Source organism: Pelobates fuscus, chromosome 7 (assembly GCF_036172605.1).
Source record: "Pelobates fuscus isolate aPelFus1 chromosome 7, aPelFus1.pri, whole genome shotgun sequence".
Lineage (NCBI taxonomy): Eukaryota > Metazoa > Chordata > Amphibia > Anura > Pelobatidae > Pelobates > Pelobates fuscus.
The window spans coordinates 207,382,226-207,408,873 of NC_086323.1; the positions used below are offsets into that span (position 1 = coordinate 207,382,226).

General features: G+C 44.5%; 1 protein-coding gene across 2 annotated transcripts in view; it reads right to left on the reverse strand.

The window, feature by feature from the left end:
• PDE4DIP (phosphodiesterase 4D interacting protein) overlaps positions 1-3,385 on the reverse strand; it is a 297,818-nt gene extending 294,433 nt beyond the window's left edge. For both annotated transcript variants that reach the window (XM_063427119.1, XM_063427118.1), the window contains exon 1: positions 3,178-3,385. In XM_063427119.1, coding sequence (XP_063283189.1) covers positions 3,178-3,211 — 34 coding nt within the window. In that variant the 5' untranslated portion in view covers positions 3,212-3,385. The remainder of the gene's footprint in view (positions 1-3,177) is intronic.
• Positions 3,386-26,648: the final 23,263 nt, after the last annotated feature.

A 26,648-nucleotide genomic window follows, 5' to 3' on the forward strand; every position in this document is an offset into this window, starting at 1 on the left:
CCCCTGTATATTATATAGAGGTTACATTGTTACCCCCTGTATATTATATAGAGGTTATATTCTTACCCCCTGTATATTATATAGAGGTTACATTGTTACCCCCTGTATAATATATAGAGGTTACATTGTTACCCCCTGTATATTATATAGAGGTTACATTGTTACCCCCTGTATATTATATAGAGGTTACATTGTTACCCCCTGTATATTATATAGAGGTTATATTGTTACCCCCTGTATATTATATAGAGGTTACATTGTTACCCCCTGTATATTATATAGAGGTTACATTGTTACCCCCTGTATATTATATAGAGGTTAGATTGTTACCCCCTGTATATTATATAGAGGTTATATTCTTACCCCCTGTATATTATATAGAGGTTACATTGTTACCCCCTGTATATTATATAGAGGTTACATTGTTACCCCCTGTATATTATATAGAGGTTAGATTGTTACCCCCTGTATATTATATAGAGGTTATATTCTTACCCCCTGTATATTATATAGAGGTTACATTGTTACCCCCTGTATATTATATAGAGGTTACATTGTTACCCCCTGTATAATATATAGAGGTTACATTGTTACCCCTGTATATTATATAGAGGTTACATTGTTACCCCCTGTATATTATATAGAGGTTACATTGTTACCCCCTGTATATTATATAGAGGTTACATTGTTACCCCCTGTATATTATATAGAGGTTATATTCTTACCCCCTGTATATTATATAGAGGTTACATTGTTACCCCCTGTATATTATATAGAGGTTACATTGTTACCCCCTGTATATTATATAGAGGTTATATTCTTACCCCCTGTATATTATATAGAGGTTACATTGTTACCCCCTGTATATTATATAGAGGTTACATTGTTACCCCCTGTATATTATATAGAGGTTACATTGTTACCCCCTGTATATTATATAGAGGTTACATTGTTGCCCCCTGTATATTATATAGAGGTTACATTGTTACCCCCTGTATATTATATAGAGGTTACATTGTTACCCCCTGTATATTATATAGAGGTTACATTGTTACCCCCTGTATATTATATAGAGGTTACATTGTTACCCCCTGTATATTATATAGAGGTTACATTGTTGCCCCCTGTATATTATATAGAGGTTACATTGTTACCCCCTGTATATTATATAGAGGTTACATTGTTACCCCCTGTATATTATATAGAGGTTACATTGTTACCCCCTGTATATAATATAGAGGTTACAATGTTACCCCCTGTATATTATATAGAGGTTACATTGTTACCCCCTGTATATTATATAGAGGTTACATTGTTACCCCTTGTATATTATATAGAGGTTACATTGTTACCCCCTGTATATTATATAGAGGTTACATTGTTACCCCCTGTATATTATATAGAGGTTACATTGTTACCCCCTGTATATTATATAGAGGTTACATTATTACCCCTGTATATTATATAGAGGTTACATTGTTACCCCCTGTATATTATATAGAGGTTACATTATTACCCCTGTATATTATATAGAGGTTACATTGTTACCCCCTGTATATTATATAGAGGTTACATTATTACCCCTGTATATTATATAGAGGTTACATTGTTACCCCCTGTATATTATATAGAGGTTACATTATTACCCCTGTATATTATATAGAGGTTACATTGTTACCCCCTGTATATTATATAGAGGTTACATTATTACCCCTGTATATTATATAGAGGTTACATTGTTACCCCCTGTATATTATATAGAGGTTACATTGTTACCCCCTGTATATTATATAGAGGTTACATTGTTACCTCTGTATATTATATAGAGGTTACGTTGTTTTCCCTGTATATTATATAGAGGTTATGTTGTTACCCCAGTATAATATATAGAGGTTATGTTGTTACCCCTGTATATTATATAGAGGTTATGTTGTTACCCCTGTATATTTCATAGAGGTTACATTGTTACCCCTGTATATTATATAGAGGTTACATTATTACCCCTGTATATTATATAGAGGTTACATTGTTACCCCCTGTATATTATATAGAGGTTACATTGTTACCCCCTGTATATTATATAGAGGTTACATTGTTACCTCTGTATATTATATAGAGGTTACGTTGTTTTCCCTGTATATTATATAGAGGTTATGTTGTTACCCCAGTATAATATATAGAGGTTATGTTGTTACCCCTGTATATTATATAGAGGTTATGTTGTTACCCCTGTATATTTCATAGAGGTTACATTGTTACCCCTGTATATTATGTAAGGTTACAATGTTATCTCTGTGTATTCTATAAAGGTTACGATGTTACCCTTGTATATTTTCTAGAGGTATATTGTTATCCCTGTATATTTTATAAGGTTACAATGTAACCACAGTATATTATATAAATGTTACATTGTTACCCCTGTATGTTATATAGAGGTTACATTGTTACCCCTGTATATTATATAGAGTCACCCCTGTATATTTTATAGAGGTTATGTTGTTACCCCAGTATATTATATAGAGGTTATGTTGTTACCCCTGTATAATAAATAGAGGTTATGTTTTTACCCCTGTATATTTTATAGAGGTAACGTTGTTGCCCCTGTATATTTTATAGAGGTTATTTTTTTTACCACCTGTATATTATTTAAGGATACTTTGTAACCCCTGTATATTATATCAAGTTACGATGTTACCCCCTGTATAGTTTATACAGGTTATGTTGTTACCCCTGTGTATTATATGAGGTTACGATGTTACCCCTGTATATTATATAGAGGTTACAATGTTACCCCTGTATATTATATAGAGGTTACGTTGTTACCCCTGTATATTATATAATGTTACCCCTGTATATTATATAGAGGTTATTTTGTTACTCCTGTATATTATATAGAGGTTACGTTGTTACCCCTGTATATTATATAAATGTTACAATGTTAACCCCTGTATATTATATAATGTTACAATGTTACCCCTGTATGTTATATAATGTTACCCCTGTATATTATATAAATGTTACGTTGTCACAATATAAATTTCTCCACGATAGATAAAGCAGTACATGGTAAATGTAATATTTGTAGAGGCCTCTCTTGCAGTGAGCATCCTTAACGCTCGTCGTACAGAGACATTTCCATAGAATTCCAGAATATATCGTTACACGTCAGACGCCTACCTTCCATGAGCATTGGATAAGTGAGTCTCTCCATCCATCTGCTGGCTCTCAGGTCACCAACTCCAGCTGTTCACATGTCATGGGCTTCTCTCACACACAAGATGCAGGATGGTCCCCTCCATGCTCTGACAGAGGATGCTGGAGGCTTCGCTGAGGCTATGGGAATGTGACTCTGCCCGAATAAACCTCAGTCAGTGCGTTAGGACAGTCTGCTACAGCAAGCAATGCCAGGCATAGGAGGGGGGGGGGGCAGCTTGGAAATAGCACAGGCTCGCAGCTGGATTTGTCTTCCCAGTGACTGCCTTCATATGGAGAGCCAATGGCTTCATCTGCAAGCAGCACAGTGTGTCAACGGGCTGCTTCGTGGAACGACAACTTACAATCAGGCTAGCTCTATTTATCTATAGATCACACAGCTATCACATATCACTCCAGTTAGATTATCTGTCTATCCATACAGCAAATATTACTAGGAACGAGTGCATGTTTGTTGATCTATTCTCTACCTCTGTCTCTCTATCTATCTATCTATACAGTATCTATCTATCTATCTATCTATACAGTATCTATCTATCTATCTATACAGTATCTATCTATCTATACAGTATCTATCTATCTATACAGTACAGGATCTATCTCTATCCAGTATCTATCTCTATCCAGTATCTATCTATCTATCTATCTATCTATACAGTATCTATCTCTATCCAGTATCTATCTATCTATCTATACAGTATCTATCTCTATCCAGTATCTATCTATCTATCTATCTATACAGTATCTATCTATCCATCCATCCACTATCTATCTATCTATACAGTATCTATCTATCTATACATTATCTATCTATCTATCTATACAGTATCTATCTCTATCCAGTATCTATCTATCTATCTATACAGTATCTATCTATCTATCTATACAGTATCTATCTATCTATCTATACAGTATCTATCTCTATCCAGTATCTATCTATCTATCTATACAGTATCTATCTATCTATACAGTATCTATCTCTATCCAGTATCTATCTATCTATCTATACAGTATCTATCTATCTGTCTGTCTGTCTATCTATCTATCTTTCTATCCATCCATCCAGTATCTATCTATCTATCTATCCATCCATCCACTATCCACTATCTATCTATCTATACAGTATCTATCTATCCTCTATCTATCTATCTATCTATACATTATCTATCTATCTATACAGTATCTATCTATCTATCTATCTATCCATCCACTATCTATCTATATATCTATCTTTCCATCCACTATCTATCTATCTATCTATACATTATTTATCTATCCTCTATCTATCTATACATTATCTAGCTATTATTATTATTATTATTATTATTATTATTATATTTATAGAGCGCCGTCAAATTCCACATGCTTTACAATGGGTGGACGAACAGACATGTAGTTGTAACCAGACAAGTTGGACACACATGAACAGAAGGGTTGAGGGTCCTGCTCAATGAGCTTACATGCTAGAGGGAGTGGGGTAAAATGACACAAAAAGGTAAGGATAGTATTAGACTAGTGAAAGTTGCAGAAGAGGAATCAGTTGGGACCTATTAACAGTTTAATTGATACGCTTTTATGAAGAAGTGGGTTTTTAATGATTTTTTTAAGGAGTGGAGACTGGGTGAGCATCTAACGGAGGAGGGAAGCGAGTTCCACAGGAACGGAGCAGCCCTCGAGAAGTCTTGAAGGTCGAGCATCAGAGGTGGGAGTACGGACAGAAGATAGACGTAAGTCTTCAGCAGATCGTAAGGGCCTAGACGGGACATACTTGTGTATAAGGGAGGATAGGTAGGTGGGAGCAGCATTATGTAGAGATTTGAAAGCAAGAACCAGAATTTTAAATTGAGCTCTATATTTTATAGGAAGCCAATGTAGGCACTGACAGAAGGGTGAGGCATGGGAGGTGCGGGCGGACAGGAAACCTCGCCGCCGCATTCATTATGGACTGTAACGGCGCAAGTTGGGAGCACGTAAGACCACTGAGAAGCGGATTACAGTAGTCAAGGCGAGAAAGTACAGTGGAATGGACCAACACCTTAGTCGCATCTGGTGTTAAGTATGGGCGGATGCGCGCAATGTTTTTGAGATGGAAATGACAGGATTTGGCGATAGATGGAACATGAGGCTTGAAGGAGAGGTCGGAGTACAAGAGAACACCTAGGCAACGAGCCTGCGTGGTGGAGCTGATGGTAGCACCATTGACTTGGAGGGAGACAGACACAGGAGTAACAACACTTGAGGGAGGAAAGACCAGAATTTCAGTTTTGGTCAAGTTTGGTTTAAGGAAGTGGGCAGCCATCCAGTTAGAAACAGCAGAGAGGCAGTCAGATACACTAGTCAAGAAGTACGGGGAGAGATCAGGAGAGGACAGGTAGATTTGCGTGTCATCTGCATAGAAATGATATTGGAAGCCAAAGGAGCTAATGAGTTTACCAAGGGAGGCAGTATAGATGGAGAACAGTAGGGGACCAAGGATTGAACCTTGGGGGACGCCAACAGAGAGGAGTTGGGGAGAAGAAGCCGAGCCAGAGAAAGAAACACTGAAAGAGCGCTGGGAGAGGTAGGAGGAGCACCAGGAGAGAGCAATATCTTGTAGACCGATATTGCTAAGGATGAGAAGAAACTGTTGATGGTCTATACAGTATCTATCTATCTATCTATCTGTCAATCTATACAGTATCTATCTATCTGTCAATCTATACAGTATCTATCTATCTATCTGTCAATCTATACAGTATCTATCTATATATCTATCTATCTGTCTATCTATCTACCTATCTATCGATCTATCTACCTATCTATACAGTATAGTGTTCACAGTGATAAGGCTCCTCCAACTTTTTCTTTACTGCTCCATCAGCAGACCGGTCTGTTATATGCCTTTATTGTGTATAATCTGTTATATGCCTATATTGTGTATAATCTGTTATATGCCTATATTGTGTATAATCTGTTATATGCCTATATTGTGTATAATCTGTTATATGCCTATATTGTGTATAATCTGTTATATGCCTATATTGTGTATAATCTGTTATATGCCTATATTGTGTATAATCTGTTATATGCCTATATTGTGTATAATCTGTTATATGCCTATATTGTGTATAATCCGTTATATGCCTATATTGTGTATAATCTGTTATATGCCTATATTGTGTATAATCTGTTATATGCCTATATTGTGTATAATCTGTTATATGCCTATATTGTGTATAATCTGTTATATGCCTATATTGTGTATAATCTGTTATATGCCTATATTGGGTATAATCTGTTATATGCCTATATTGTGTATAATCTGTTATATGCCTATATTGGGTATAATCTGTTATATGCCTATATTGGGTATAATCTGTTATATGCCTATATTGGGTATAATCTGTTATATGCCTATATTGGGTATAATCTGTTATATGCCTATATTGGGTATAATCTGTTATATGCCTATATTGGGTATAATCTGTTATATGCCTATATTGGGTATAATCTGTTATATGCCTATATTGGGTATAATCTGTTATATGCCTATATTGGGTATAATCTGTTATATGCCTATATTGGGTATAATCTGTTATATGCCTATATTGTGCATAATCTGTTATATGCCTATATTGTGTATAATCTGTTATATGCCTATATTGTGTATAATCTGTTATATGCCTATATTGTGTATAATCTGTTATATGCCTATATTGTGTATAATCTGTTATATGCCTATATTGGGTATAATCTGTTATATGCCTATATTGTGTATAATCTGTTATATGCCTATATTGTGTATAATCTGTTATATGCCTATATTGTGTATAATCTGTTATATGCCTATATTGTGTATAATCTGTTATATGCCTATATTGTGTATAATCTGTTATATGCCTATATTGTGTATAATCTGTTATATGCCTATATTGTGTATAATCTGTTATATGCCTATATTGTGCATAATCTGTTATATGCCTATATTGGGTATAATCTGTTATATGCCTATATTGTGTATAATCTGTTATATGCCTATATTGGGTATAATCTGTTATATGCCTATATTGGGTATAATCTGTTATATGCCTATATTGGGTATAATCTGTTATATGCCTATATTGGGTATAATCTGTTATATGCCTATATTGGGTATAATCTGTTATATGCCTATATTGGGTATAATCTGTTATATGCCTATATTGGGTATAATCTGTTATATGCCTATATTGGGTATAATCTGTTATATGCCTATATTGGGTATAATCTGTTATATGCCTATATTGGGTATAATCTGTTATATGCCTATATTGTGTATAATCTGTTATATGCCTATATTGGGTATAATCTGTTATATGCCTATATTGGGTATAATCTGTTATATGCCTATATTGTGTATAATCTGTTATATGCCTATATTGGGTATAATCTGTTATATGCCTATATTGGGTATAATCTGTTATATGCCTATATTGTGTATAATCTGTTATATGCCTATATTGGGTATAATCTGTTATATGCCTATATTGGGTATAATCTGTTATATGCCTATATTGTGTATAATCTGTTATATGCCTATATTGTGTATAATCTGTTATATGCCTATATTGTGTATAATCTGTTATATGCCTATATTGGGTATAATCTGTTATATGCCTATATTGTGTATAATCTGTTATATGCCTATATTGTGTATAATCTGTTATATGCCTATATTGGGTATAATCTGTTATATGCCTATATTGTGTATAATCTGTTATATGCCTATATTGTGTATAATCCGTTATATGCCTATATTGTGTATAATCCGTTATATGCCTATATTGTGTATAATCTGTTATATGCCTATATTGTGTATAATCTGTTATATGCCTATATTGTGTATAATCTGTTATATGCCTATATTGGGTATAATCTGTTATATGCCTATATTGTGTATAATCTGTTATATGCCTATATTGTGTATAATCTGTTATATGCCTATATTGTGTATAATCTGTTATATGCCTATATTGGGTATAATCTGTTATATGCCTATATTGTGTATAATCTGTTATATGCCTATATTGTGTATAATCTGTTATATGCCTATATTGGGTATAATCTGTTATATGCCTATATTGGGTATAATCTGTTATATGCCTATATTGTGTATAATCTGTTATATGCCTATATTGTGTATAATCTGTTATATGCCTATATTGTGTATAATCTGTTATATGCCTATATTGTGTATAATCTGTTATATGCCTATATTGGGTATAATCTGTTATATGCCTATATTGTGTATAATCTGTTATATGCCTATATTGTGTATAATCTGTTATATGCCTATATTGTGTATAATCTGTTATATGCCTATATTGTGTATAATCTGTTATATGCCTATATTGTGTATAATCTGTTATATGCCTATATTGGGTATAATCTGTTATATGCCTATATTGGGTATAATCTGTTATATGCCTATATTGGGTATAATCTGTTATATGCCTATATTGGGTATAATCTGTTATATGCCTATATTGGGTATAATCTGTTATATGCCTATATTGGGTATAATCTGTTATAGGCCTATATTGGGTATAATCTGTTATAGGCCTATATTGGGTATAATCTGTTATATGCCTATATTGTGTATAATCTGTTATATGCCTATATTGTGTATAATCTGTTATATGCCTTTATTGTGTATAATCTGTTATAGGCCTATATTGTGTATAATCTGTTATAGGCCTATATTGTGTATAATCTGATATATGCCTATATTGTGTATAATCTGTTATATGCCTATATTGGGTATAATCTGTTATATGCCTATATTGGGTATAATCTGTTATATGCCTATATTGTGTATAATCTGTTATATGCCTATTGTAGCGGTACTTACCCTCTCCAGGGGCCGGCCGGGGTCCTCCCTTCTCGCCGCGCGCGGTCCTGCTCCTGCACGAGCCGCGCGCGGCTCAGCCAACGATGGGATCAGTCAGGCGGGCAGTGACCGCGAGAAGCGGTCACATGTCCCGCCCGACACTAAGAGCGCGCCGCGCGTCTCGGGCGCGCTCTTAAAGGGACAGTGGGAGACTAAATTAGAATCAGTCTCCCATTGGCCCCTGTCAGGCCACATTCCCCATTCACTCACGTTTTGGGGGCGTGGATATGACAGGAGCCAATCAAAGTGAACCTTAGGGTTTTTATACTCACCTGTTTCCCCTTGCTCCTTGCCCTATCGTGGTTTCTGTCCAGTTCCCTTTAGTGCTTGTATCGTTCAGTTGGTTTTTTGGTGCTTGACCTTGGCTTTGTTCCTGACTCCGCTCTCTCCTTATCCTTGCTTGCTTATCCGCTGTTTTGTCCTCTGTGTACCAGTCCTCGGCTTGTTCTACGTTACGCTGTCTCTCAGTTCCCTTGACCTCGGCTTGTTCTGACTCTGTCTTTCTCTCGTCCTAGTCCGGCCATTCTAAGGTCCGGTAGACGAACTCTGTTTCTTGTCTCTTGACTGTGAACTATTCCTGCGTGTTGGGGTATATTACCGTGACATTACGATAGGGCCATGGACCCCGCAGGTTTAGGTCAACAGATGGCCACTCATGAGGCTAGATTCGCAGAACAGGATCACCGTATGGATCAAATGGCTCAAGCCATCCAGACACTGTTATCCAGATCTGTTCCGGTACCTGTACCTACGCCTCCTGTAAACCCTATATCGGACACAGCTAATATGTCTAATGCTTCTGCACATCTAACCCCGCCACCTAGGTATGGAGGGGACGCTAAGACATGTAGGGGATTCCTTAATCAAGTGGAATTCCACTTCGAAATGTACCCACGTTCATTTCCCACTGACAGATCTAAGGTGGGTTTTCTTATGCACCAGCTTACGGATAAGGCACTAGAATGGGCAAATCCTATTTGGGAGGCTAATGGGCCTATGGTACACGACTTTAATAGCTTCCTCACAGCGTTCCGTAGAACATTTGACACAACTAAAAGGTCAAAAAATGCCGCCAGGGCATTAATGAGAATAAAGCAAGGATCTAAATCTGTAGCCGATTATGCTATTCAGTTCCGGACCCTTGCCTCACAGGTAGATTGGCCTTACTACTGCCTTTATGGAAGGTCTGTCTGATACTATCTTAGATGAGTTAGCAGCTAAGGACCTCCCTGTACCCCTGGAGGACCTGATTGACTATCTTATCGATATAGATAACAGGATCCGTGACAGGTTATATACCAGGTCCAGAAATAGACATTTTGTTCCCTTTAACTCCCCTAGAGCTGAGACTCCCGAGGGATCTAAAGGTTCTGAGGAGGAACCTATGCAGTTAGGGGTTGCTAAACATACCGACGCTGAAAAGCTTTATAGGAGAAAGGAGGGACTTTGTCTTTATTGTGGTAGGAGGGGTCATATGAGACAAGAATGTCCCGTGCGTCCGGGAAACTATCGCACCTAAGACCGTATAGAGGACTGGCCTTGGGTGTGACATCACAGTCCTCACATTTGCCTCTTAATAAGTTACTTCTTCCTGTTTCCCTGTGTAACGGATCGCCTGGCACCCCGACTCGGTACCTCCGTTAATGGATGCTCCTAGTGCTTCCTGAGGACTCCAAGCACTCTGGCAGACGCCACAATCACCGAATCCGAGAAACCTTTTAAATTCTCCCAAGCCTATGAATGCTGTAGACCATTGAATAGGAACCATACGAATAGGCTTGTACTCCTAGCAGTCAACTGGAACAGCATGCAATAAATCCTTCCCCCCAATAATGAGACGACACATCACTTTGAGGGTAAAACAGGAACTCTGGACTGGCTCATCCAGCCTGGCTTTTATTTCCAACTCACACATACAGGCCACACCCAGGGGGAGGCATAAAAGAACCAATGACATAGATGTTACCTCCCACACATCCCCTCCCCTTAGTGTGACACATAATCCCATTATGCATACAGTGTAAAATATACTTTTACACAACTTTCATAACTTTAAAACCATACATCACATTCACATAAAAATACATATCCACAATCAATCCATTCAGGGGAACAACATATTAAAAAATGGCATGAATCCGACCAGGGGTTCAAAAGTTACTAAAAGTATCTTTTGTTCCTTTCTAGCTGGCAGAAAAACATCCCCACAATGCACCCTGGTTTCCTCCCTTCTGCCCTGGAGTTAATTGGAGAAGTAATCCAATTACCCAGGACTAAAGGCAGACTCCATTAACCACATGGTTGTAAAACAACATAAAACACTTTAAAATACATAAAGTCACATTTACACATAACACACAGACATTTCACCTATCCCCAGATAGCTGGGATCTGCACGCACAAAACTACCGAATAGCGCGCAGATCCTACTCACACAGTACAATTGCCATGGAGCTAAAGTCTTTCCCATAGTCTTTCATTATATGAATAGGCTCCATGGTATGGCTATCTGGGGTATCACATTCCCATAAAGTCTGGTCCATAGTCCAAAGGCAAGAGGCGGGCAATCAGCCCCCTCCAAGGACACGTGGCGAGGTCGGTTTCGCCACACTTCTCCCCTTTACCCCCCAGACTAACAGGGTATCTGACCTCCTGCCGGTCAGTGCCCTGGTTAGTCCAGCAACCCACCCATGAAGCACAAACAGCAGTACCTCCCACCCACAATAACTGGTTACTACACCTGGGTAGAGGAGAACTTTGTCCAGGTCCAGGTGCCTCACCACGGCTGTGTGGGGGACTGGTAGTCTGCCTTGGTGGGTTGCTGAGTGGGCAGAGACCAGCGGTACTCTGCCCTGGTGCCAGCGCTACCACTGAAGTAGCCTGATTGGAGCCTGGTTGTGGGAGGGGGAGACCGACCGTCTCCCCTCTGGGTACACAGCTCTGCTGCTGGAGACAGACTGTCTCCCCTTTGGCTAAACAGCCCTGTCGTGGGGGGGCAGGACCGACCGTCCCTACCCCCTGTGCTGGAAGTGCAGAGACCACTGTCCCATCTGCACAGGTTTGGGGCTTACAGTCTCCCCCTGGTACATTAAGCTGCCGCTGGGGAGAGGTGGTAACCAGCTCCTCTCCCATTAGAACACTCTGCCGCTGGGGAATGGAGACTGGGCTCTCTATTCCCTGTACATTAATGATCCGCCGCTGGGGAGAGGTGGTAACAATATCCTCTCCCATACATACTTCCCGTCTCTGTGGAGGGAGACCGACTGTCTCTCCTCCCAGCACAGAGTCCTGCTGAGGGGGAAAGGGGGCTGGGCTCTCCATTCCCTGCTGGATACTCTGCCGCTGGGGAATGGAGACTGGGCTCCCAATTCCCAACAAATCACACTGCCGCTGGGGAGGGAGGACGGCCCCTTCAGCTCCCTGTAACTTGGGCGCAGAGACCACGGTCCCATCTGCGCTGGTGTGGGGCTTACTGTCTCCCCTTGGTGTGCTAAGCTGCCGCTGGGGAGAGGGGGTAACAAACTCCTCTCCCTTACACACTTTCAGCCGCTGGGGAGCAGGGCTGACCCTCTGTACTCCTTGTAGGCAGGGCGCAGAGACCACGGTCCCATCTGCGCTGGTGAGGGGCTTACTTTCTCCCCTTGGTGAGCTGTGCTGCCGCTGGGGAGAGGGAATAACAAACTCCTCTCCCTTACACACCTTCAACCGCTGGGGAGAGGGGATAACAGGCTCCTCTCCCTGCACCGTAGACTGCCGCTGAGGAGCAAGAACGGCACCTTCAGCTCCCTGTAACGCACACTGCCGCTGGGGATCTGGGCCGACTGCCCAGCATCCCTGTAGGGCCGGTAGAGAGACCGCAGCCCCATCTCCACCTGCCATCTGTGGGTCTTCCCAGGACCAATCCGTGAGGCCCCTCAACATTTGTGAGTAAGGGCCACCTGCTTCCCCACCTGGCAACTCTGGCTGCTGCTGGGGATCTGGGCCGGCTGCCCAGCATCCCGGTGGAGAGACCTTGGTCCCATCTCTACCTGCCTGTTGTGGTTCCTCACAGGACCAGTCTATGAGGACCCCCACTTCGGGTTCCTCCCGCCGCCTCAGGGAAAGACGGCTAACCTCCTCGGATGCAGCCTCTACTCGGCTGCTGTAACGCTCCTGCTGCTGAGCATACTTCCTCTCTTTCGCCAACCGGAATTCTCGGTCCAGCCTTGTGTTTCGCTCGGCCATGACCTGGTTCCAGATCACTCGGCGTGTCTCCATGGGTATATCATCCCCATACTCGGCCACTCGCTGCCTCACCTCGGCCAGCCAATCATCTCCAGAGCCAGAACCTTCCATACTAGTCTGCTCCCAGGGGCGCTGCACGAGTGCTAGCGTTGCCCTCAATTTGTAAATCCAAACAGTGTCTCTGAGCTGCTTTACCTCGCACTAGGACGCCATCCCACCGCTTGCCACCAATGTAACGGATCGCCTGGCACCCCAACTCGGTACCTCCGTTAATGGATGCTCCTAGTGCTTCCTGAGGACTCCAAGCACTCTGGCAGACACCACAATCACCGAATCCGAGAAACCTTTTAAATTCTCCCAAGCCTATGAATGCTGTAGACCATTGAATAGGAACCATACGAATAGGCTTGTACTCCTAGCAGTCAACTGGAACAGCATGCAATAAATCCTTCCCCCCAATAATGAGACGACACATCACTTTGAGGGTAAAACAGGAACTCTGGACTGGCTCATCCAGCCTGGCTTTTATTTTCAACTCACACATACAGGCCACACCCAGGGGGAGGCATAAAAGAACCAATGACATAGATGTTACCTCCCACACATCCCCTCCCCTTAGTGTGACACATAATCCCATTATGCATACAGTGTAAAATATACTTTTACACAACTTTCATAACTTTAAAACCATACATCACATTCACATAAAAATACATATCCACAATCAATCCATTCAGGGGAACAACATATTAAAAAATGGCATGAATCCGACCAGGGGTTCAAAAGTTACTAAAAGTATCTTTTGTTCCTTTCTAGCTGGCAGAAAAACATCCCCACAATGCACCCTGGTTTCCTCCCTTCTGCCCTGGAGTTAATTGGAGAAGTAATCCAATTACCCAGGACTAAAGGCAGACTCCATTAACCACATGGTTGTAAAACAACATAAAACACTTTAAAATACATAAAGTCACATTTACACATAACACACAGACATTTCACCTATCCCCAGATAGCTGGGATCTGCACGCACAAAACTACCGAATAGCGCGCAGATCCTACTCACACAGTACAATTGCCATGGAGCTAAAGTCTTTCCCATAGTCTTTCATTATATGAATAGGCTCCATGGTATGGCTATCTGGGGTATCACATTCCCATAAAGTCTGGTCCATAGTCCAAAGGCAAGAGGCGGGCAATCAGCCCCCTCCAAGGACACGTGGCGAGGTCGGTTTCGCCACACCCTGCACCTTGATAGTAACTGCATAGCAGGGAATATACTAGCCCTGGTTGATTCCGGAGCGGCCGAAAACTTTATTGATTCCAGTTTTGTCAAGGAGAATAACATACCCACCAGAGAGAAGGAGACACCCTTGGCCGTTGAGGCCATAGATGGTAGACCATTATGCTCTCCTATTATCACACATGAGACTGTTCCCCTACATATGTCTACAGGGGTGTTACACTCTGAGACCATTCGGTTTCAGATCATTACTTCTCCTTCCTCTCACCTCGTGTTAGGGTATCCTTGGTTACGTACTCATAATCCCACCATTGATTGGGAGTCAGGACAAATAGTTTCTTGGAGTGATTCTTGCCAAGAGTCTTGTGTTGTTAAAGTCACCCCTTTGAATTCTACTCATATTCCTCCCGTGCCTACGATCATACCCTCTCAGTACCTGTCTCTTAAATCTGTTTTTGATAAAAGGGAGGCTGAAAGATTGCCACCTCACAGGCCTTACGATTGTGCAATTAATTTATTACCTGGTACGATGCCTCCCAAAGGGAGAATATATCCTTTATCTCCTCAGGAGAATCTGGTTATGGAGGAATATATCAAGGAATCTCTAGAGAAGGGATTTATAAGAAGATCCTCTTCCCCGGCAGGGGCTGGGTTCTTCTTTGTGTCTAAGAAAGATGGCGAATTAAGGCCTTGTATTGACTATAGGGGCCTTAATAAAATCACCGTCAAAAATGCGTATCCCATACCTTTGATCACAGAACTTTTTGATAGGCTTAAACAGGCCACAGTTTTTACTAAATTGGACCTTAGGGGTGCTTACAACCTCATACGTATCAAAAAGGATCACGAGTGGAAGACTGCTTTCAATACCAGGAGTGGCCACTACGAGTACACTGTGATGCCCTTTGGTCTTTGTAACGCCCCAGCAGTTTTTCAAGAATTTATTAATGATGTCCTACGTCAATTTATACATACATTCGTTATAGTATACTTGGACGACATATTAATTTATTCTAATGATTTACAGACTCATCACATGCATGTTAAATTAGTGTTGAGAACTCTTCTGGTTAACGGTCTCTATTGCAAACTCGAAAAATGTTCATTTGATCAATCTGAAGTCCAATTCTTGGGTTATATAATCTCTGCCAAGGGTTTTCGTATGGATCCCAAGAAACTGTCTGCCATTATGGAATGGCCTCTGCCCCAGGGTTTGAAAGCCATTCAGCGTTTTCTGGGGTTCTGTAATTATTATAGGCGTTTTATTAAAGGGTTTTCTGCCATTGTAGCGCCTATAACCAGAATGACCAAGAAGGATGGTAATACTCATGTCTGGAAACCAGAAGCACTCGAGGCCTTTGAATTCTTGAAAGCTACATTTGCCTCTGCTCCTGTTTTACAGCATCCTGTCCCTTCACTGCCCTTTATTCTTGAGGTTGATGCTTCTGAGATAGGGGTAGGTGCTATCTTGTCTCAAAGAGATTCACCTGAAAAGCCGTTACACCCTTGTGGCTTCTTTTCCAGACAGATGTCCAAAGCAGAGAGGAATTATGATGTAGGCAATCGTGAACTCCTTGCTATCATTTTGGCGCTCAAGGAATGGAGACATCTGCTAGAGGGTACCAGGGATCCTATCCTCATTTTAACGGATCACAAAAACCTCTCATACCTTAGTGAAGCAAAAAGATTGTCTTCTAGGCAGGCCAGGTGGTCTCTGTTTTTGTCTCGTTTTAATTACATAATCACTTACAGACCGGGTGATCGTAATACTAAAGCTGACGCTCTGTCCAGACAATTCGAGACTACTGACAAACTCGAGGTCGATGTTACCCCTGTCATTCCGCCTGACAGAATAATAGCGACTACTGTTCTTTCTATTTCGTCTTCTCTCTTACAGACTATTCAGGCTAAACAAAACTTGGCTCCTGAGGAGAGGCCTGCTGATAAGCTATTCGTTGATATACCAGAGAGACGAGACATCTTGTCATTATATCATGACACTAGAACTGCTGGACACCCTGGTATTTCTAAGACAGTCTCAGCAGTTTCTAGATATTTCTGGTGGGCTTCCTTGCGCAAGGACGTCACCGATTACGTTAATGCCTGTAGCACTTGTGCCAGTATGAAGTCCTCCCACAGAGTTCCTTGTGGGTTGTTGCATCCGTTGCCCATACCCGAGAGGCCATGGTCCAATATATCCATGGATTTTATTGTTGAATTACCTCCCTCTAATGGTAAAACGGTCATCCTGATGATTGTGGATCGTTTTTCTAAGATGGCTCATTTTGTGTCTCTTGTCAAATTGCCATCATCCAAGGAACTTGCCTCTATCTTTGCCGGGGAGGTGTTTCGGTTGCATGGTATTCCCACTTCGATCGTGTCCGATAGGGGTAGCCAGTTTATTTCCAGATTCTGGAGAGCGTTTTGTGCAGAGATGGGTATCTCCCTCTCGTTTTCTTCAGCCTACCACCCCCAGTCTAATGGAGCTGCTGAACGTGCCAACCAATCTCTGGAGCAGTATCTTCGCTGTTTCGTGTCCCACCATCAGAACAATTGGGCTGACCTGCTTCCTTGGGCTGAGTTTGCTCGTAATAATGCTGCTCATGAATCCTCCGGTAACAGCCCTTTTTACGTTGTTTATGGCCGGCATCCCGTGGTTCTTCCAGCTGCATTCTCCTTACAGGGCATGCCAGCTCTGGACGAACATTTGGCTAGTCTACGTAATACTTGGGAGCAGGTTCAGTGTTCTTTGGTGGCCTCAGCTGCTCGCCAGAAGGTTCACGCTGACAAGCATCGCAGGGCGGCTCCATCCTATGCGGTGGGAGACCGGGTTTGGCTTTCTACTCGCAATATTCGTCTTCGTGTGCCTTCTATGAAGTTGGCCCCTCGTTTTATTGGTCCTTTTCGTATCTTACATGTGGTTAATCCTGTCTCGTATGCATTGGATCTTCCAAAAAATCTACGCATTCCTAACGTGTTTCATACCTCCTTGTTAAAACCCCTCCTGTGCAACCGTTTTACTCGGCATATCCCCCCTCCTCCTCCGGTTTCGGTGGAGGGCCATGAGGAGTTTGAAGTGGCGGCTGTAATTGACTCTCGCTTGCTTCGGGGTCGCCTCCAATATCTGGTACATTGGAAGGGCTATGGGCCTGAGGAACGCAGTTGGATTTCCGCTGACGCTGTTCACGCTCCTCGCCTTGTGCGTTCTTTCCACGCTCGTTTTCCTGCCAGGCCTGCTCCTCCCCGCCCGGTGGGCGTGTCTTCAGGGGGGGGTACTGTAGCGGTACTTACCCTCTCCAGGGGCCGGCCGGGGTCCTCCCTTCTCGCCGCGCGCGGTCCTGCTCCTGCACGAGCCGCGCGCGGCTCAGCCAACGATGGGATCAGTCAGGCGGGCAGTGACCGCGAGAAGCGGTCACATGTCCCGCCCGACACTAAGAGCGCGCCGCGCGTCTCGGGCGCGCTCTTAAAGGGACAGTGGGAGACTAAATTAGAATCAGTCTCCCATTGGCCCCTGTCAGGCCACATTCCCCATTCACTCACGTTTTGGGGGCGTGGATATGACAGGAGCCAATCAAAGTGAATGTGGCGAAACCGACCTCGCCATGTGTCCTTGGAGGGGGCTGATTGCCCGCCTCTTGCCTTTGGACTATGGACCAGACTTTATGGGAATGTGATACCCCAGATAGCCATACCATGGAGCCTATCCATATAATGAAAGACTATGGGAAAGACTTTAGCTCCATGGCAATTGTACTGTGTGAGTAGGATCTGCGCGCTATTCGGTAGTTTTGTGCGTGCAGATCCCAGCTATCTGGGGATAGGTGAAATGTCTGTGTGTTATGTGTAAATGTGACTTTATGTATTTTAAAGTGTTTTATGTCGTTTTGCAACCATGTGGTTAATGGAGTCTGCCTTTAGTCCTGGGTAATTGGATTACTTCTCCAATTAACTCCAGGACAGAAGGGAGGAAACCAGGGTGCATTGTGGGGATGTTTTTGCCAGCCAGAAAGGAACAAAAGATACTTTTAGTAACTTTTGAACCCCTGGTCGGATTCATGCCATTTTTTTATATGTTGTTCCCCTGAATGGATTGATTGTGGATATGTATTTTTATGTGAATGTGATGTATGGTTTTAAAGTTATGAAAGTTGTGTAAAAGTATATTTTACACTGTATGCATAATGGGATTATGTGTCACACTAAGGGGAGGGGATGTGTGGGAAGTAACATCTATGTCATTGGTTCTTTTATGCCTCCCCCTGGGTGTGGCCTGTATGTGTGAGTTGGAAATAAAAGCCAGGCTGGATGAGCCAGTCCAGAGTTCCTGTTTTACCCTCAAAGTGATGTGTCGTCTCATTATTGGGGGAAGGATTTATTGTATGCTGTTCCAGTTGACTGCTAGGAGTACAAGCCTATTCGTATGGTTCCTATTCAATGGTCTACAGCATTCATACGCTTGGGAGAATTTAAAGGTTTCTCGGATTCGGTGATTATGGTGTCTGCCAGAGTGCTTGGAGTCCTCAGGAAGCACTAGGAGCATCCATTAACGGAGGTACCAAGTCGGGGTGCCAGGTGATCCGTTACATTGGTGGCAAGCGGTGGGATGGCGTCCTAGTGCGAGGTAAAGCAGCTCGGAGACACAGTACGTTTGGATTTACAAATTGAGGGCGACGCTAGTGTGCCTACAGCGTCCCTGTCTACACAAAGATTTGGGAAAATGGGGTTCGTAGACCCCTGGGCAACACACACACCTGAGGAAGAGAGTGAATTAGAATGGAGAGATAATGCCCGGAAAGAATTATGGTACGATGCCCTGGAGGAAGTCCAGTATCAACGGCAGCAGCGCCTTCCTGGTGTCGCATACCAGTTGGAGGAACAAATGGCCTGGCGGATGCCACTTCTGGGAGACCAACCTGGAGGGCAGCGGGTAAGACAACTCGAGTACCTCGTGGAAAGGGAACTGAGCCTGGACGCCACATACCGGGCACTGTGGTGGTGCACTGTCCAGCCAGAGACGTGGAGGGCAGAGGGCATCCAGCCAGAGGGGAAGAACTACACAAGCCCTGGCCTGTTGTGGAAAGCCTTAGTGGAGGATGTCGACTTCGGCAGTCCAGCAGAGTCACGGTACTGGGCTATCTTTCATTACCGAGGTGAGATGATACAGGGCCCGAGATCTATTGGACTGGGAGAAGACCTCCGCCGTTTCGCTGCCATGGAACGAGAGCTGGAGATGGACTATGTAGAACTATTAAATTCCTGCCAGCCGCAGAGCAGGGACGCAGACCGGGAAAACTGGGTGGCAGACCCAGACCTGCTAGCCTATAGCTGGGAAAACGCGGCAGAGGTACCCCCTGCTTCACTACCAGTTGCAGAAGTAGGGGACCTCATAGACTGGTCCTGGAGAGACCCACAGATGGCAGGTGGAGATGGGATCGAGGTCTCTCTACCGGCCCTACAGGGATGCTGGGCAGTCGGCCCAGATCCCCAGCGGCAGGTTACAGTTCAGAGAGAGGAGCTTGTTACACCCTCTCTCCAGCGGCAGCCTAACCCACCACGGGGAGACCGTAAGCCCTACACCAGCGCAGATGGGACCGTGGTCTCTGCGCCCAAGTTACAGGGAGCTGAAGGAGCCGTCCTCCCTCCCCAGCGGCAGTGTGATTTGTTGGGAATTGGGAGCCCGGTCTCCATTCCCCAGCGGCAGAGTATCCAGCAGGGAATAGAGAGCCCAGCCCCCTTTCCCCCACAGCAGGACTCTGTGCTGGGAGGAGAGACAGTCGGTCTCCCTCTGCAGAGATGGGAAGTATGCATGGGAGAGGAGATTGTTACCACCTCTCCCCAGCGGCGGATCATTAATGTACAGGGAATAGAGAGCCCAGTCTCCATTCCCCAGCGGCAGAGTGTTCTAATGGGAGAGGAGCTGGTTACCACCTCTCCCCAGCGGCAGCTTAATGTACCAGGGGGAGACTGTAAGCCCCACACCTGTGCAGATGGGACCGTGGTCTCTGCACTTCCAGCACAGGGGGTAGGGATGGTCGGTCCTGCCCCCCCACAACAGGGCTGTTTAGCCAAAGGGGAGACAGTCTGTCTCCAGCAGCAGAGTTGTGTAACTCAAGGGGAGACAGTCGGTCTCCAGCAGCAGAGCGGTGTAACTCAAGGGGAGACAGTCGGTCTCCAGCAGCAGAGCGGTGTATTTAAAGGGGAGACAGTCTGTCTCCAGCAGCAGAGCTGTGTAACTAAAGGGGAGACAGTCTGTCTCCAGCAGCAGAGCTGTGTAACTCAAGGGGAGACAGTCGGTCTCCAGCAGCAGAGCGGTGTAACTCAAGGGGAGACAGTCGGTCTCCAGCAGCAGAGCGGTGTATTTAAAGGGGAGACAGTCGGTCTCCAGCAACCAGGCTCCAACCAGACTACTCCCGTGGTAGCAGGGGCGGGCTGGGCCGGGGGGCAGGGAGGCAATTGCCCCCCAGGCCGCCCGAAATTCTTTTAGGACCGGCCGCGGCGGGCCGGCCCTTTAAATGCTGCAGCCGCCGAGCGCTCTGTAAAGAGCGCTCAGACGGCTGCAGCAGCTTTTCCCTCCCTCCCCTCCCCTGTAGGTGGCCGAGCTGCACTCCGGTCCGCGGTCCCGGCCGGAGTGATGGGAAGGTGCACACTGAGTGTGCACTTCCTGTCAGTCCGGCCGGGTACAGGAAACAGAAACTCCTGTTCCGCGCGGAACAGGAGTTTCTGTTTCCTGTACCCGGCCGGACTGACAGGAAGGTGCACACTGAGCACCTTCCTATCACTCCGGCCGGGACCGCGGACCGGAGTGCAGCTCGGCCACCTACAGGGGAGGGGGTAAGAAGAAGGGGGGGGGGAGAGTAAAAAGAGGGGAGGGGGGAGAATAAAAAGAGGGGAGGGGGGAGAATAAAAAGAGGGGAGGGGGGAGAGTAAAAAGAGGGGAGGGGGGGAGAGTAAAAAGAGGGGAGGGAGGGGGGGAGAGTAAGAAGAGGGGAGGGAGGGGGGGAGAGTAAGAAGAGGGGAGGGAGGGGGGGAGAGTAAGAAGAGGGGAGGGAGGGGGGAGAGTAAGAAGAGGGGAGGGAGGGGGGGGAGAGTAAGAAGAGGGGAGGGAGGGGGGGAGAGTAAGAAGAGGGGAGGGAGGGGGGGGAGAGTATGAAGAGGGGAGGGAGGGGGAGAGTAAGAAGAGGGGAGGGAGGGGGGGAGAGTAAGAAGAGGGGAGGGGGGGGGAGAGTAAGAAGAGGGGAGGGGGGGAGAGTAAGAAGAGGGGAGGGAGGGGGGGAGAGTAAGAAGAGGGGAGGGAGGGGGGGAGAGTAAGAAGAGGGGAGGGAGGGGGGAGAGTAAGAAGAGGGGAGGGGGGGAGAGTAAGAAGAGGGGGGGGGGGAGAGTAAGAAGAGGGGAGGGAGGGGGGAGAGTAAGAAGAGGGGAGGGAGGGGGGGAGAGTAAGAATAAGGGAGGGAGGGGGGAGAGTAAGAAGAGGGGAGGGAGGGGGGGAGAGTAAGAAGAGGGGAGGGAGGGGGGGAGAGTAAGAAGAGGGGAGGGGAAGGAGGGGGGGAGAGTAAGAAGAAGGGGGGAGTAAGAAGAGGGGAGGGGGGAGTAAGAGGGGCGGGGGGAGTAAGAGGGGCGGGGGGAGTAAGAAGAGGGAAGAGAGGGAGTAAGAAGAGGGAAGAGAGGGAGTAAGAAGAGGGGAGGGGGGATAATAAGAGGGGGGAGTAAGAAGAAGGGGAGATAAGAAAAAGAGGGGGGGTAAGAAGAAGAAGGGGGGAGTAAGAACAAGAGTGGGGAGTAATTAGAAGAGGGGGTAAGAAGAAGAAGGGGGAGTAAGAAGAAGAGGGGGGAGTAAGAAGAAGAGGGGAGGGAGGGGGGGGAGAGTAAGAAGAGGGGAGGGAGGGGGGGAGAGTAAGAAGAGGGGAGGGAGGGGGGAGAGTAAGAAGAGGGGAGGGAGGGGGGGAGAGTAAGAAGAGGGGAGGGGAAGGAGGGGGGGAGAGTAAGAAGAAGGGGGGAGTAAGAAGAGGGGAGGGGGAGTAAGAAGAGGGGAGGGGGGAGTAAGAAGAGGGGAGGGGGGAGTAAGAAGAGGGGAGGGGGGAGTAAGAGGGGCGGGGGGAGTAAGAGGGGCGGGGGGAGTAAGAAGAGGGAAGAGAGGGAGTAAGAAGAGGGAAGAGAGGGAGTAAGAAGAGGGGAGGGGGGATAATAAGAGGGGGGAGTAAGAAGAAGGGGAGATAAGAAAAAGAGGGGGGTAAGAAGAAGAAGGGGGGAGTAAGAACAAGAGTGGGGAGTAATTAGAAGAGGGGGGAGTAAGAAGAAGAGGGGGGAGTAAAAAGAAGAGGGGGGAGTAAAAAGAAGAAGGGGGTAAGAAGAAGAAGGGGGGTAAGAAGAAGAAGGAAGGGGTAAGAAGAAGAAGGGAGTAATAAGAAGAAGGGGGTAAGAAGAACAAGGGGGGGAGTAAGAAGAACACAGGGAGGAGGGATGGTAAGAAGAACACAGGGGGGGGTGAGAACACACAGAGGGAGGAGTGAGAAGAACACAGGGAGGGTGGAGGGGGGATGAGAAGAGCACAGGGAGGGTGGGTGAGTGTGAGAAGAGACCGCTAGGGGAGGGTGGGGGAGAGGAGAGACCACTAAGGGGCAGGGGAGAGCTCTAAGGGACAGAAGGGACAGCTCTATAGGACATGGGGCAAGACAGGGAGCTCTTTAACACTACGCGCACACACACACACACACACAATGCATCCCTATACATACACAGAAACACACAATGCATCCCGATACATACACAGAAACACACAATGCATCCCTATACATACACAGAAACAGAACAGGCTTCCCTTGCACACAGAGAAACACACAATGCATCCATTACACACACACACAATGCAACCCTTACACACAAAGACAATGCATCATTTGCACACATACACAGAAACATACACTGCAAACCCTTACACACACATGCAAACACACACACTGTTTTTCTTACATACACACAGAAACACAATGCATCTCTTACACTCAATGCACACACATACAGACACACACCTTGCATCCCTTATGCATACAAACACAGATTCACACAATGCATCCCTCACACACAACCAGAAACACATAATACATCCCTTATACACAAATACACACTGTTCCACTACACACAAACACACTGCATCACCTGCACAAACTGGTATCCCTATACACTACATACCATAAGCACACATATTAGATAACACATAACACATCCCCTACACACTCCACTCCCTGTGAGCGAGCTCATGGGTGGGTGGAACATATAAGTGGACTTATGAGTGGGCCTTATGGGCATACTCACCGTCAGGCACTGGAGCCCAGACCTTGAGCTGTGTAAGAGGCCCCCAAAAAATGGAGCTGCTTCCAATTCTCCCAGAACGTTGAATTTTGTGACCACAGTTGCAAACAGCCTCCAGAGGTCCTGTTCTACACCAGACCAGTGGAGCCAAACTGCAGCCCATCATCATCCTCATCCAATTGTAAGTAGGCAATCTAGTATATTATTAGTGACACTAATCTATAATTTACCTCACATTAAAGGGACACTATAGCTTAATGAAGTGGTTCTGGTGTCTATAGCTGGTCCCTGCAGGCTTTTTAATGTAAACACACACTGTGTGCAGCACTGGCGTTAGTTCATATGGCAGATCATATGGGTGGGGCATTGTGATGTCACATGGGGGGGTGGCGCAATGGGCCACTTGACTGGTTTTGCCCCCCAGGCCTAAGGCTGCCAGCCCTCCCCTGCGTGGTAGTGCTGGCAACAGGACAGAGTACCGCTGGTCTCTGCCCCCTCAGCAACCTACCAAGGCAGCCTACCAGTCCCCCACACAGCCGTGGTGAGGCACCTGAACCTGGACAAGATTCTCCCTCACCCAGGTGTAGTAACTGTTTATTGTGGGTGGGCTGCTCTGCTGTTTCTGTCTTGTGGGTGGGCTGCTGGACTAACAAGGGCACTGACCGGCAGGAGGTCAAGTACCCTGTTAGTCTGGGGGGTAAAGGGGAGAAGTGTGGCGAAACCGACCTCGCCATGTGTCCTTGGAGGGGGCTGATTGCCCGCCTCTTGCCTTTGGACTATGGACCAGACTTTATGGGAATGTGATACCCCAGATAGCCATACCATGGAGCCTATCCATATAATGAAAGACTATGGGAAAGACTTTAGCTCCATGGCAATTGTACTGTGTGAGTAGGATCTGCGCGCTATTCGGTAGTTTTGTGCGTGCAGATCCCAGCTATCTGGGGATAGGTGAAATGTCTGTGTGTTATGTGTAAATGTGACTTTATGTATTTTAAAGTGTTTTATGTCGTTTTGCAACCATGTGGTTAATGGAGTCTGCCTTTAGTCCTGGGTAATTGGATTACTTCTCCAATTAACTCCAGGACAGAAGGGAGGAAACCAGGGTGCATTGTGGGGATGTTTTTGCCAGCCAGAAAGGAACAAAAGATACTTTTAGTAACTTTTGAACCCCTGGTCGGATTCATGCCATTTTTTTATATGTTGTTCCCCTGAATGGATTGATTGTGGATATGTATTTTTATGTGAATGTGATGTATGGTTTTAAAGTTATGAAAGTTGTGTAAAAGTATATTTTACACTGTATGCATAATGGGATTATGTGTCACACTAAGGGGAGGGGATGTGTGGGAAGTAACATCTATGTCATTGGTTCTTTTATGCCTCCCCCTGGGTGTGGCCTGTATGTGTGAGTTGGAAATAAAAGCCAGGCTGGATGAGCCAGTCCAGAGTTCCTGTTTTACCCTCAAAGTGATGTGTCGTCTCATTATTGGGGGAAGGATTTATTGTATGCTGTTCCAGTTGACTGCTAGGAGTACAAGCCTATTCGTATGGTTCCTATTCAATGGTCTACAGCATTCATACGCTTGGGAGAATTTAAAGGTTTCTCGGATTCGGTGATTATGGTGTCTGCCAGAGTGCTTGGAGTCCTCAGGAAGCACTAGGAGCATCCATTAACGGAGGTACCAAGTCGGGGTGCCAGGTGATCCGTTACAGTGAACCTTAGGGTTTTTATACTCACCTGTTTCCCCTTGCTCCTTGCCCTATCGTGGTTTCTGTCCAGTTCCCTTTAGTGCTTGTACCGTTCAGTTGGTTTTTTGGTGCTTGACCTTGGCTTTGTTCCTCTGACTCCGCTCTCTCCTTATCCTTGCTTGCTTATCCGCTGTTTTGTCCTCTGTGTACCAGTCCTCGGCTTGTTCTACGTTACGCTGTCTCTCAGTTCCCTTGACCTCGGCTTGTTCTGACTCTGTCTTTCTCTCGTCCTAGTCCGGCCATTCTAAGGTCCGGTAGACGAACTCTGTTTCTTGTCTCTTGACTGTGAACTATTCCTGCGTGTTGGGGTATATTACCGTGACACCTATATTGCGTATAATCTGTTATATGCCTATATTGTGTATAATCTGTTATATGCCTATATTGTGTATAATCTGTTATATGCCTATATTGGGTATAATCTGTTATATGCCTATATTGGGTATAATCTGTTATATGCCTATATTGTGTATAATCTGTTATATGCCTATATTGTGTATAATCTGTTATATGCCTATATTGTGCATAATCTGTTATATGCCTATATTGTGTATAATCTGTTATATGCCTATATTGAGTATAATCTGTTATATGCCTATATTGGGTATAATCTGTTATATGCCTATATTGGGTATAATCTGTTATATGCCTATATTGTGTATAATCTGTTATATGCCTATATTGTGTATAATCTGTTATATGCCTATATTGTGTATAATCTGTTATATGCCTATATTGTGTATAATCTGTTATATGCCTATATTGTGCATAATCTGTTATATGCCTATATTGGGTATAATCTGTTATATGCCTATATTGGGTATAATCTGTTATATGCCTATATTGGGTATAATCTGTTATATGCCTATATTGGGTATAATCTGTTATATGCCTATATTGTGCATAATCTGTTATATGCCTATATTGTGTATAATCTGTTATATGCCTATATTGGGTATAATCTGTTATATGCCTATATTGGGTATAATCTGTTATATGCCTATA